The sequence below is a fragment of the Biomphalaria glabrata genome, chromosome 2 (assembly GCF_947242115.1).
Source record: "Biomphalaria glabrata chromosome 2, xgBioGlab47.1, whole genome shotgun sequence".
NCBI classification, from domain to species: Eukaryota; Metazoa; Mollusca; class Gastropoda; family Planorbidae; genus Biomphalaria; species Biomphalaria glabrata.
The window spans coordinates 32,085,581-32,100,570 of NC_074712.1; the positions used below are offsets into that span (position 1 = coordinate 32,085,581).

At 37.4% G+C, this 14,990-nt stretch overlaps 1 protein-coding gene across 3 annotated transcripts in view; it reads right to left on the reverse strand.

The window, feature by feature from the left end:
• LOC106057040 (dynein beta chain, ciliary-like) overlaps window positions 1-14,990 on the reverse strand; it is a 131,625-nt gene that overhangs the window by 97,038 nt on the left and 19,597 nt on the right. For all 3 annotated transcript variants that reach the window (XM_056020081.1, XM_056020082.1, XM_056020083.1), the window contains 6 exons: window positions 11,940-12,052; window positions 7,599-8,712; window positions 4,698-4,947; window positions 3,362-3,477; window positions 1,628-1,745; window positions 182-375 (listed from right to left, as the gene is read on the reverse strand). In XM_056020081.1, the coding sequence (XP_055876056.1) occupies window positions 182-375; window positions 1,628-1,745; window positions 3,362-3,477; window positions 4,698-4,883 (614 nt within the window). In that variant the 5' untranslated portion in view covers window positions 4,884-4,947; window positions 7,599-8,712; window positions 11,940-12,052. The remainder of the gene's footprint in view (window positions 1-181; window positions 376-1,627; window positions 1,746-3,361; window positions 3,478-4,697; window positions 4,948-7,598; window positions 8,713-11,939; window positions 12,053-14,990) is intronic.

Genomic DNA, 14,990 nt, shown 5'->3' on the forward strand with positions numbered 1-14,990 from the left:
GACGTTTAGATTTGGATATTGTAACTAACCTCTAATAATTTTCAGAAAGAAATGCCGAAGTCTAAATGACTAAACCATCCAGACACAGGCTTTCAAATTCACACTAATTCAGTGCTATTGAAACCGGTCACGTGGTCATAAAGTCTACTACATGTACCAAACGACAGGGATGTTGTCTTACTTGGGGTTCTTGGGATCGGGATATTCAAAATTTTCGAGGTCGTTGTGGATTCTCAGCAAGGTTTGACCTTTCGTTCTACAGGACGTGATGTCCACCACAGTCTTGAGTAACTGAGTGTGTTTCCTGATGTCCTCTGTCACAACTGTCGGCCACTTCACATTATTCCTCTCGTTGTTGACGATTCTCTCAACTATCTGGAAATGAAACACATTCAGTATGTGTGTGTGTGTGTCAGCAGTGGTGCCCCTAACACAATTACGAAATAGAATAAGAAGCACTATTAAAGCGCATGAACGCCAGAAAGAACTCGTCGAGGATGTCTTCCTATTACGTGAGCGTTTCTATTTGAAACAATTTGTGTACATGCCAACGTTGGAATGCAAGTCTTAATGGTGGTCTTGTAAGAAGGCATGCCATTAGCAATTTTGAGATGATCTTCAAGAAGCCGAAGAGAACCATTTTGTAATTCAAAGCCATCACACAGGTTTTATGTATGTCTTATCACCACCTTGGGGTGTATAGGGTTCTGTAGAAGAAGTAGTACCTCTGTCAACTGGGCAGTCGGGCTGGTTGTGGCTGCATGGCGCTCTAGTCACCGAATAGGACTACCAGAGCCATCAGGTGTCGGCCTAGCAAACGTCGTGGAACGTTCCGAGCACTGTGAGACATGTAGAGCACACTGATCATGCACTGCACCCCAAACCAGCTCCTGTTGTCTGGAACTCGTTCTGCCACTGGATGCAGCTAGCAAGGGGCGAGAGAGTGAGGCCGATGCAGCGAGAATCTCTCTCACTTAAATAAATTTTCATCGCGCAAGCCACATTCTCCTTTCCCATGTTCATCAATCCGACCTAAAAATGAGAAGATCTACATAGGTCAAACTTACAGACAGACAAGTTCGAGTTTTTGATGTAACAGCCGTGGTGCTGAGCCGTTTTTCGGCCAGGGGTTTAGGCCTACATTCATTTCTGATACACGTGCCGCATTATCACAATTTAAAGAAATAAACGAAATTACGACTCCAGTAGAGCTGATCATCTACGGCTTCAGTTTAAACTGTAGTCAGACATTTGGAAAGGCTGGATATTGGATAGCATCACGTCTTCTGCCGGCTATGGCCTGCGGGCCGTAGTTTTGTCATCATTGTTAACTAACCTTGTATGAAGATGATTTAGCCTTACATTAACATTGCCAAATTTATATCTAATATTTTATATTAATTCATCCATCCTTTTTCTCTGAATTACAAGATTTGGTCAAGGAAAGAAATGTGTCCACTAAAAATAATTTTTTAATGATATGCCACGTCTGCTGAAGTACCGGAAGTGAGTTTAATGAGTGAACAAGAGATAGCCCTGTCTGGTGCATGTCTATAGTGTGCATTCAAATCTATTCAAACAAAGGAATTCTAAAGTCGCAAGAGTTTTGAAACGATTGATTTCTTACCCTGTTTAGAAACATGGAGAACTGGTCCATCTCGTTGGGAAAGAAATCTCCGTAGAGCATCTCGTCTCTGAAGTTTTCTTTAGTGATCTGTTTGTTGCGGTCCAGTTTTACGAAATAGCTGAGAAAGTGTGTTACAGGAACATTTTTATTTTATTTTCAATTACACTATTTGGCTCTAAACGAGCTACAAATACAAGCATATTTCTATAACTTTGAAAGTAACTTTGACAGGTAAGTCAACTTTACATATTTAAAAAATGTAGTGGTTGGAAACATGAACCGACAAAACTATTGTAGAGATGAAACTTGAGGTGCTAACAATAGCCCTATGAGAAAAACAAATGAGCTTGGTTAAGAAGATATAGTCCGCACTTACATATTACATGACGTAATCTTACACTCGTGGAGCTAATGGAAGAAAACTGACATAACTATGCTTATGTAACTGCTTAACAAATACAATTGAGAGAAACATAGTCACAGGATTAAAACTATCAGCTCAAATGCACTCATGTTTTATAAAGGACCATGTAAAATACACACGCGGTTTATTATTAAAATATAAAGATAAAGTATCTTAAAGTCACAACATGAAACATAACTTTTTGCAGAGTTTATATAAACTCACTCTGTCAGGTCAAAATTTTGTACACATTATTTCTCCGAAACCGAATCTCGGATCTAGCTGAAATTTTTCGAGCAATTATTTCTTTTACCTGACAACAAAAGAATCAATTTAAAAAAAAAGTTAGTTAATTAACTATTGGTACTTATTTATTTTATTTGGTATCTCGAACAAGGGAAAGAAATTGTACTTGAATGGAGTGGAGGTATAGCTGAATTTGTCCCCTTTATAGGTCGACTTTTAAAATGATACAAACGATACATAAATATACAACCTTCTCTAGTCATAAGTACCTCACAAGCAGAGTGGTTAGTTTGTTGGCTTTAGGAGGCTTGAGCCACGAGCTCGAATTCTTTATTTTTTTCTTCCTATAAATGCTTTTAAAACGCGATTACGGTAAAATTCACACAGATATTCCTTTCTTTCAGACCTTCATATTAACGTCCTTCCTCCCTTCCCCCATGTTCTCAACTGGTCCAGACAAGTGATAGGATCAGAGCGTAGTGAGACAAGGGATAGGATCAGAGCGTAGTGAGACAAGGGATAGGATCAGAGCGTAGTGAGACAAGTGATAGGACCAGAGCGTAGTGAGACAAGTGATAGGACCAGAGCGTAGTGAGACAAGGGATAGGATCAGAGCGTAGTGAGACAAGGGATAGGACCAGAGCGTAGTGAGACAAGTGATAGGACCAGAGCGTAGTGAGACAAGTGATAGGATCAGAGCGTAGTGAGACAAGTGATAGGATCAGAGCGTAGTGAGACAAGTGATAGGAGCAGAGCGTAGTGAGACAAGTGATAGGATCAGAGCGTAGTGAGACAAGTGATAGGATCAGAGCGTAGTGAGAAGGCTAACGGCATGAAATTGCGCTAAACAAAACAATTTGTAAAAAATATTTCTAATCGCACATTTTTAGTCTAGATTTATTACAAATTTAATTACACGACTGATCCAAACTTGTTGATACAATTACACTTCGTATAATGCGTTGTTCTTTTTTAACATTTATAATTATTTTTAAAAATATTTTTCTTGTTTTTCAAATAATTGAATCTAAATGGAGTTCACAAATTTCTGTGTTCATGAGCAGAGTTCCGTGGTCATGGCTTACCTAAATATATTATGTGGGTCATCAGGCCATGAGAAAGACATGTCAATGGCGGCCGGGGTGCAGACAAAAATGACGACCTCTCTCTCTTGGTTGTTAAAGAAGTCAATCAAAGCGTTCTAAAAAAACAACAAGCACCAACAAAAAAAAATATTTAAAAAAAAATGGCTTTATGAGTGTTATTTCTGTTTCGCACGATTAAGCTTCAATAAACACTTAACATGTAACAAAGCACTTAGCGCATTTTCGGCTATTAGGATCAGTCATTTATTAGAATCAACCTGTTATTAGGATCAGTCTATTAGGATCGGTCAGTTATTAGGGTCAGTCAGTTATTAAGATCAGTCAGTTATTAGGATCAGTCTTTTAGGATCAGTCAGTTATTAGTGTCATTCAGTTATTAGGCTCAATCAGTTATTAGGGTCAGTCAGTTATTAGGCTCAGTCAGTTATTAAGGTCAGTCAGTTATTAGGCTCATTCAGTTATTAGGGTTAGTTAGTTATTAGGCTCAGTCATTTATTAAGATCAGTCAGTTATTAGGCTCAGTCAGTTATTAGGGTCAGTCAGTTATTAGGCTCAGTCAGTTATTAAGCTCAGTCAGTTATTAAAATCAGTCAGTTATTAAAATCAGTCAGTTATTAGGGTTAGTTAGTTATTAGGCTCAGTCATTTATTAAGATCAGTCAGTTATTAGGGTCAGTCAGTTATTAGGCTCAGTCAGTTATTAAGCTCAGTCAGTTATTAAGATCAGTCAGTTATTAAGCTCAGTCAGTTATTAAGATCAGTCAGTTATTAGGGTTAGTTAGTTATTAGGCTCAGTCAGTTATTAAGATCAGTCAGTTATTAGGCTCAGTCAGTTATTAAGCTCAGTCAGTTATTAGGGTCAGTCAGTTATTAGGGTCAGTCAGTTATTAAGCTCAGTCAGTTATTAGGGTCAGTCAGTTATTAAGATCAGTCATCTATTAGGGTCAGTCAGTTATTAAGCTCAGTCAGTTATTAAGCTCAGTCAGTTATTAGGGTCAGTCAGTTATTAAGCTCAGTCAGCTATTAGAATCAAAACGACCCAGTCTCGATATGGTAGAGAGTTCAGATGTACAGCTTTGAGAGAAACATAGTCACAGGATTAAAACTATCAGCTCAAATGCACTCATGTTTTATAAAGGACCATGTAAAATACACACGCGGTTTATTATTAAAATATAAAGTACCTTAAAGTCACAACATGAAACATAATTAGGAATTACATTGATAAGATACACAAACAATTATCTGGCTTTTAACAATAAAAGGTGTTGGTACTTTTAATATAGTTATCTGAATGTCCAGTTGTCAGCACTTACATGGTTGTCGCTGTTGTTATAAAACTTGACCCATCTGTCCGGCTTCTGGCGATACCTTCTCAGGAGGTAGTCTGCGGTGATTTCGACCCTGGGGTCATCAATGCCTAGAGATGAAGCCATGGACGAGGGCTGCGTGCCCGTTACTGTGGCAGCAGGGGCGGGCTGAGGTTGAGCTGGGTCCGTCATTTTGTTGTAGACTCGCCAAAATGTGTGCTGTTCAGTGTCAGGAAGTCATACGTCTCACAAAGACCTAAATGAAAGCAACAAAAAGAATTTTTAAAAAGTAAATATGAGATTATTTCTCGCTGTTAAATATGAGATTATTTTTCGCTGTATCAGAGGGGAAGGCGCGGTAGCTGAGTGGTAAATAAGCGTGGCTTACAAAACTGAGAGGTCACAAGGTATACTTTAGGTAAAGACTGGGATTATGAACATCCGAATTTTTAGGTAGCCCAAGAATCCATCCAATTTTAACTGGTTAATGACAAACAGATCCTGCATCAAAGACTGCATCATGAATGAAGAGATTAGAAACAGGATTAGCACAGCGATCGTACCCCAGTATGACCTGCTAACCACTGTCAAAAAAAAATTATAAACTCAAACTCTGTGACCACATCATAATGTCCTCAGGGCTCGCCAAGACCTTCCTTCCAGGAAGACAGAGGAAGCGATGGGAAAGCAACATCCAAGAATGGACAGGCCTGTCAGTGAATGAAATTCTATCCAAGATAATAATACATTTTAATAATTTTAGCTTTTATATAGCGCTACTTTCATGCTTATAGCATGCTCAGGGCGCTATAGTCCAATTTCATTTTTTGGACCGGGGGGGGGGGAGTTAGTATCTGGGAGAAGAGTTTCTGTGCTGCCTTTAGACTCTGCTCGAGTCGGATGTCCAACCTCGATCCCCCTTCATAGGTAGCCAAGCCAAGCTAAGTTCAAGGCTTAGCCTCTCGACTACGCTTCCCACGAAAGGACAAAGAGGAATAGAGAAAGACGATTAACAGATTTTGTGTGGTGCCCCAACGGTTCAACAGACTAAGGATAGGTGAAGGTGAAGGACATACGGTGGGGCAGTAAAGGCGTTTGATTGTCGCTGGTCTTATGAAACCTTCGTTAACCATCGGCCATAGAGACAGATGAGCTTTACAACGTCTGCCCTCATACATCGCAAGGTCATTGAAACCCTAGTTTTTATCACATACGCTCAACAGTAATGTTACGTCCGGATGTTGTTGAATATTGTGTCTTGCTTGCTGTAATCAATTCCTGTCGTTTTAGTGAGACCTATGACTCAGGTCAGAAAATGACATAGACTACGTGCAATGAGTAACAATCTCCTGAGTATCTCTACAAGCGTGTATAGTTTTAATTATACGACAATCACAAGACATTTGACTAAGAATGTGCTATATTGATATTAAATTGGATGGACTCCATGCTGAATCCTGTTAAAATGAAGTGCTATCCAAAAGTGTATCTGGAAATCAAGTCATGAAAGAAGCAAGAGATTACTAAGAAGCAACATACTTACAAACAGTTCTGTACATAGTTTCAGCTATAAATCACTGTAATATTATTTCAAAGGATTGAGAGATGCAAGTACATTTATGAATGTGTTCACGATCTAGGTAATATTTAGCTTACAATTTACATTAACTGTTTTAGGATTCCTATGTTTTTCTCAATAAAAACTATAATTTTATTGGTCACCCTAATTTAAAAAAAATATTGAAATTACCAAGTGACAAGATGACGTTGTAATTTTTTTCTCAGACTCTGGAAGTCTTATATTTGTTGTTTTTGGACGGCTTGTGAATGTTTAGTGGCTACCTCAAAATAGTTTTTTTTTCCACAACGTCTTGTTAAAGCGGTGATTTGAATGACTTTGATTAAAGTCTCTTTTGATGACCTGGGGATACCTTCCTCCATTGTAGAGAACTGTGCTGAGACCAAGGGCTGATCCAGAACTTTTGATGACCTGGGGATACCTTCCTCCATTGTAGAGAACTGTGCTGAGACCAAGGGCTGATCCAGAACTTTTGATCGCATGGAAGGGGCGATGTTTTAAAAATTCTTACCTTTACTCCAGTAAACCTCCCCCTCCTCCGAAATCTTAGACGAACCTTTCAATTGCTGCCATATCGATTATTATTGCAATGCTTATCTCCCGTTAGCTTAGTACATTTTCCACCATATAAAACAAAATTAATTTAATTACAGATAATAGATTAACTAATTGGTTAATTTATTGATTGATTCATGTGTTGTCATCGACAATGGATTGCTGTGCACAATTTCAACTTGACTGGGATGTGAAAGAAATAACGTGTACAAGATTTGGACCAGATCGACACACAATACGAGTTGATTGAGATCTAGCTGGGATTCTAGGCTATACTACCTCTAAATCTAGATAACATGGATGGCTGCGCTCTGGACGGTCGTCTCGATGATGCCATGTTCGAATCCTGTCCGCCGCCATCCTGCAGGAGCTTGGGCTAGGATATGAGCCTAATACTTCGATTCTGAAGGAACATCATAAACACTTAAAACAATAATAGATCTATATCTAGTTACGTTGTATTTGCTAATTTTAAACGAGATCTAGTGTCACCTGGAGTATTATTATAGCATTTAGGACACATCTAGATCTAGATCTAGTCATTCTAGTGTCACCTAGAACAGATCTAGGCTTAGAGCTAGTGTCACATAGAGAATAGAACATACCTAGATCTAGTGGCCCCTATCTAATCTAGACATTCTGAATCTAGATCTAAATAAAGATTAAAATGTAGATCTAGATCTAAATAAATTATAAATCAATCGACTAGACCACACTAGACGTCTAGAGTATATCTAGATCTATCTCTAAAAGTGTTTTAAATATTCCTTTACCTTATTTATAAATAAAATTAAATTCGATAAAGTTCAGAAAATGTAAACCAACGAATCACGTTAGATCTAGGACTAGATTTATGTCAAATGTCTATTTATTCCAAATGTTTGTGTTATTTAGAAAAATAAGAGCCATTGCATCCATCAAAGTCAACAAATGACGCCAAAATGACGTCAGGTACCAGGGTACACCTCATGAATCTTTGACTTTGGGGAATTTCCGTTTGCTGAAAATATTACAGAGAAATATAATCTTGCTTCTGCAGTCATTTTTTCCATCACAGGCTTGCATAAATTCAGTAATAACAGGGCCGGCCATAACAATTGCGGGGCCCTATGCCAAACGGATTGCCCACTCTGGGTAGGGATAAAGATAATTTCAAAATTTAGATTTTGTATTAGAAAATACATTTGTCTTTGCAATAAATTTTCATAAATGAAAGATGACAATGCCGTTGTTTTTTTTTTAATCCGAGGTACGATTGGAATCACAAAATGACAATTTTGTCTATTTTTCAGGAGATTGTAATAATTTCAGATTTCCAGAAGGCCCTGGACAATCAGGAGGCCGCGGAAACCTTGTTATTATATATATATTATAATGGTTTAATTTAATAATTTACTTCTAGAATTAGCGCGGGGCCTATGAAAGTGCGGGGCCCACTGCGGCCGCATAGGTTGCAGTGGCCCAAGGCTGGCCCTGAGTATAAAGCAGATTTAATTGAATATCAAACAACTTTATTGTATTACATGTACAAATAAGCTTTTTATTTTAATGAATTATAGTTTTCCAAGCAAGTACATATAATATTGAACTATACAGCTAATTCACGCTAAAATATATTTTTGATTACTTTCATTCATAACAAAAACTTCCTTCAAGCAATGGCCAACTTTTATTCTGTAAAACTGCAGGTTCAAGTTTCATGGCAGCCGACAATGCATCCATTTTGATAGTCCAGTCTGCCACACGACGAGCAGGTGCCACCAAAAAGGTGAACTATTGGTCCAAGGTGCCAACGACACGCCCCAGGGCTGTTTTGGCTGGGCTTAAAGAACTTGTTGCACTTTCTGCAGGGAATAATTTCTTGTGTAGCTGTTGTGGTAAGTGGACCTGCCAACAAGAAATGGTAATGATATAAAAACTGATCCTTAGGTGGAAATCTAATTCTTGTGGGTGTTTTTATTTTATTTAGGTCAATCACAGTACTCTTTGTTAACGCTTTGATGTTTAAATATATATTTTTAAGTAATAAAATACATTATCTTATCTTGTCTTATTTAATAGTATAGTACCTGGATGACCGATCCTAGCTCGGTTAAATAATTTCCTAAGTCATTTTGGGAATATTTTTGTAATTACGAAAATGAACGATCATATAGACACTACTAATCTGAAGAGTTACATTTAGTGTTCTGTTAGTTCTAAATGTAATTATACATGGCGATTAAATATAAAGTCTCTTAAGTCCTTCTATAGTCTAGACAAACCACAGCTCACATCCGTCTTATAGTTTTACAATCCATTTTTTGTGTAAAACTATTGTAGGTCTACTATTACTGGCTTAGAAGAAAGTCTTTGCAGTGTAACTTCTTAGATGGTTACGTTCAGACATTTCATTATGGAAGTAGTATACATTCATTATGTCTTTAGTACGAAACATCAAGTGACGCAAATCTCTACGTTATAGGGTAAAACAGGCACTTTGTGACAAAGTAAAATGGCGCATTTTTTCTTAATAGACTTAAATCATTGCATTAGTTTTCTAAAGAAACGTTTCCATGGGACACCTCTGTTACGCCAAACAATATGCTCGTTACCCATACGGGATACGTGCCCTGCCCAGCCTGACGGTTGGACTATAAGAAGTTCATACCATCCATCCATCCCAGTGGTGCTACAGCCCGTGGAGGGATATGGCCTGCTTATATACATACCTCCATTCAGATCTCAACTTGGCCTTCCATCTCCAAGCCCTAACCCCAAGCTTTTTACCGAGGTGTATAGTTAAATAAAAAGAGGCTGCAGCGTACGCAAACTCGTTGGCCGCTGGCTAGATATCATGTTCAGTGTGAGCACGTAAGGCGTAGATAAGCTGTGTTATGACCATTTCCTTTGTTTTGATACGGGACAGTAGACACAAAGCACGAACTTATGGTAATAATTCAACAGCAAAAAAAAATAATAATAAGGCTTGTCTTCGATTCCTAAGATTAATGAGGATTGCAGTATTTCCCGTGGCTACGCAGCCCCTGCTGTGACCTACAAATTTTGCCACATCCAGGGCAAGCATAACCATTGTCAAACAGTGGTCGATTAAGATTTTCTTTTCGCGTCTGCCTCTGTTCTCGGCAGCAGATTTTCTTTGGTCTCAAATGTGTATCCGGGGCTTTGAATAGAGGTAATTCTTTAAGTCCGTCAGTTACGCTGGACAGAGCGGTATCCTGTATGGAAGACGAATCTCAGACGAACGCATGCCAAAGGCAGTCTTTTTTTGGTGAGCTAAAAAAGTGGACGACGTAATACCGAAACGCTTAAAAGACCAGTTTAGGCGCCAACTTGCTTTAGCTGAAATAGAACAGCTGAAGGTCACCAGCAAAATAAACAACAAAGTACAAGGTATCTACACCGCTCTAGGCAATTCAAGTGTTATCAATTTATAAAGCCTTCAAAACACAATAACTAATCGTACATTGGCACATTTAATTTCATTACTTCTCTTTCATAGTTCTATAATAAATCAATCTACAGTAAGATGGTGTGCAAATGTTTAATTAGGTCTATTGATCCTTGAGAACTCGTTCTTGTTTGCAAAGAAATATTTTAGTGTACTGCGGTAAGCCTAGTGACGTAGGCAGCGTTTTTCCCGTTCACGTCACGGAAAATTTTCATTCAAAAAACATTCTAGCCAAAATTAATTTTTCGATAATGAGGCATTTTCAAACCGATATAACGGTCGACCTCGAGTTTTCCCGATGTGGCCAATGAGTTGAGAATTTTTTTCTCACTATTATGCACATACCGTGAACTTTTAAAGAAAATCGTTAGAGCCGTTTTCGAAATAAAATTTATATATATATAAATATATATACATACATACATACATACAAGAATTGCTCGCTTAAGAGTATAGGATTACAGAAGTTACTTCAAAAAAGAAGAGAAAATAAGAGAGAAAGAGAAGAGTATGTAGGAATGTGGGAGAAATGTGGGATTTTGAAAAAAAAGGGAGGGGGGGGGGGAGGGGATCTAATGAGAATCTTACGATAAACAATAAACGTAAGAAGATAAAAAGAGGAAGAACGAGAGAGATTTTTAAAATAAACGAAACAATGTAAAAGAATTCTAAAAGGTATAGCGGCCTAATGAGATATCACTGTTGCCAAAATAACAAGAAGAAAAATAAAAGAAACAATGCTTATATTATGTGTAATTGTATCAATTACTTTGGAGCAATCATAATTAAATTTGTAATAGATCTAGAGTAACTATAATAAATATGCGATTAGAACTATTTTTACCGATTGTTTCTGTTTATCTTATCTTATGTAATATAGACGTTACTTCAAAAAAGAAGATGATTACGTCCTACGCGTCATGCATTCAGTGTGTTTGTTAAACAAAAGTAAGTTGATATAAAGGTTTGTAAAAAAAATAAATTGTACGACTTGAATTTGAACTCGAGGGCTCAAGCCTCCTCAAGCCAATACACTAACCGCTGTGCCAGCAAAGTGCTTTTAAAAATAGAAAGCTTCATCGCTATCTATTGTTAGTTTCGAACTTATAGCGACGACCTAATTCTCTACATAAAGTATAAAGGAGACACATTTAACTTACACCACCACAACTGTCAATTACAATTTATTTCCCTTGTTCGATTCCAACCAAAATATATACCAACAATTAATGAACGTATTTATTAACTAACTTTAAAAAAAAAATTGATTCTTGCTTTGGAGGGTACAAGAAATAGTTGTGCAAAATTACATCTTGATTCGAGATTGGGTGTAGGAGAAATAATGTGTATAAACTTTTTACCAGACAGACAGACAGACAGATAGACAGAGTGATCTTATATAAGCTTTGTGAAAACACACCAGATTATTGGTCGAGTTAAGAAATGTTTCTTATTCACTTTTCCTCTTTTCACTTTCGTCTAGTCTAGAACCTAGACTCTAGTTACGTCACTGGCTTGAATGTTTGATACAGTGTTTGATACAATGTTTGATACAATCTATTATCTGTAAGGTTTACGTGTAACATGAAGTATGTTTTGATAATAAAAAGGAAACTGATACTTTAAATCTGATTCAATAAGTCTGCTATGAAGTTTAGTTTACCTCTGTTTGATTGGTCTGATAGTGACGTTATAGATCTACCAAAATGGCGCATAAGTTGCCTGTGCTGAAGGTCTAGGTCATTCTGATGTAATCTTACTTTCCTGGCCATACACCTGGTGAACAAATAAATCTAGATCTAACAGAAATACAAAAGTGTGTACAATTTGTAGGGCATTGTACAAAGTAGAAATGAAAGATTAAAATATTCTGAAATACGAAATATTCAATGAAAGAATGAAATCTCCACAAAAGTAGAGACAAAAAAGACACTGAGCCAATATATTTTTTTGTTCTTTTTGATCTTCTTGTTGTTTATGGATGCACATTTTTAGCGGCCCCTGAAAGGGGAAAAGACGCTATTAGTTTTGTGCGAAATGTCTGTCCGTCTGTCCCGTCTGTCCGTCTGTCCTGTTTAGATCTCGTAAACTAGAAAAGATATTGAAAATCCGACATCACAATATTTTAGACCATTCAAAGTTCAAAGCTACTTTTTTTTTCCTGAAAGCGAAAAATCTAATTTTTAAAATCAGTTATGCAAGCAGTTTTTTAAAGAGAAAAAGCTAATTAGTATGCATTATAAGTTAAACCTAATTCAAAACGAATAGTAACTTCATTTTCTTGAACTTTTTTTTTTTACAGCGTGAGTACTTCATAACATTTTTTTTTTTTTTTTTTTTTTTTTTTTTTTTTTTTAAAGGATTAGAATAAGAGATTATTTATAATACTTCAGTTAGTCCAGGAGATCTGCGGTAGATGAGCGGTAAAGCGCTTGGCTTGCGAATCGAGGGTCCCGGGTTCGAATCCTGGTGAAGATTGGGATTTTCAACTTCGGAATCCTTGGGATCCTCTGAGTCTACCCAGCTCTAATGGGTACCTGACATTAGTTGGGGAAAAGTAAAGGCGGTTGGTCGTTGTGCTGGCTACATGACATCCTCGTTAATCGTAGGCCACAAAAACAGATGAACTTTTCATCATCTGCCCTATAGACCACAAGGTCTGAAAGGGGAACTAGTTAGGCCAGGACTCTCTGACGGATCCAGGGGGGGGGGAGCGGTAGGGGCGATCGCCCCCCCCCCCCACTCGGCCGACTTTTAGTAAAGAAATCACACAATATCTAAACGAATTTATTAGTTATGTTAATAATATATACTAATTATTTATATTTCACCCTATTTTTAGATTATTTCGCCCTCCCCCCTCTAGTATGTTGGCCGATTTGGTGGGATGGGAAGGTGGCGATGGCATCAATCCCGCCCCTCCCCCCCCCCCCCCACCATAAACTTTCGAGTGGGGGGGGGAATCAATTAAATATCTATATAATTAAAACTTGTTATTAATATTTTAACATATCTTTATATTATGTCGTTCACCTGTTAGCCGATTGAGGGGGGGGGGGGGGCGAACATATGTAGCCCTTCCAACCTAAACCCTTTGAGTGGGGGGGGGGTCGGTCCTACTTTTAATTGGAAATCATAGTTTGTGAACAAAATTAGTTGAATTACAACATAATTTTTATATTATGTTGCTACACTTCTGGTGTCTTAGCCGATTCGATGAGGTGGATGGGGGGGGGGGGGGGGCGAAAGCTTCTGCTGCCCTCCCCACTCTAGCCCTCTGAATGGGGTGGGGCGGTCCTATTTTTATGGAGAAATCATAGTTTTTTAACAAAATTAGTTGAATATCTATAATAATCTATATAATATAAACTATATATTGATGTTTTAATCCATTTGTATATAATGTCGGACACACAATCTGATGTCAAATTTTATCGTAAGTAAATATAAAATGAAAAAGGGTTGTTCCTGGTGGGAGGGGCGATATATGCGATCGCCTTCCACCCATCGGACAAACCAATACTTTTTTCTGTTTGTATTTTATTACAAAATGATAAAAAAACGAACGTATCACTAATATAATGTATATCTGCTATAGATTGAATTCTTTTAGCGAGTCGCTGACGAGCTGACGTTTTAAAACAGAAAAGTCAAATGTGGCGACAGAGTTTATGTTATTGTATACGACTTTATCTTAGTTATTTTAAGAAAGACTTTGTTTTGGAAAATTTAGAATTCATACGAAATTTCTCATTATAAGAGTAACAATTGAGCGCAAGTATTTTCCTAGTCATCTTTTCAACCTTTACTCCAACTGATATTTTTCTGCTGTAAAAAAGAAATTGGGACAATAACTCACAATTTATTCTTGAATACTAAAAATGCAAAAAATTTTGAATAAAATCTAATTGGTTCACTTAATTTCTCCTCCCACTTCCACTTAATAGGATGAATAATGAGATGTAGATGACAGGAAAATGCGTTTCTGCAGTGAAGAATGCAAGAAAACGATTTTGGCGTCGGGGCTTCGCCCCGCTCCCCACTGGTGGAGCTTACAGCGCTCCCCCAGACCCCCTAGCTGTCAAGAGAAAGGCCTCAATGTGGGTGTTTTTGTCTGCTTTTTTTGGCCGAAGGTTGAGAAACACTACTTTTTTTAACATTCAAATATATATATATATATATATATATATATATATATATATATATATATATATATATATATATATATATATATATATATATATATATATTGTAAGCGCGTTTATGCTTAGGGTTAGGGTTTACTGGGCATTAGGGTTAGGGTTTGGAAAACAAATCGCCCCCCCCCCCCACTCCGAAGACCCCCTAGCTGTCAAGAGAAAGGCCTCAATGTGGGTGTTTTTGTCTGCTTTTTTTGGCCGAAGGTTGAGAAACACTACTTTTTTTAACATTCAATATATATATATATATATATATATATATATATATATATATATATATATATATATATATATATATAAGCGCGTTTATGCTTAGGGTTAGGGTTTGGAAAAAAAATCGCCCCCCCCCACTCCGAAGTTCTGGATCCGCTAGTGGGCCAGGTTCACATCTAACTTTACATTCACTTTCACCTATCCCTTGATCTGCGGGACCGTTGGGGCACTACGTAAGATCTGTCAACCTTCTTTCTCCATTCTTATCTCTCATTTGTCTTCGATATAATTTCATTTGGATG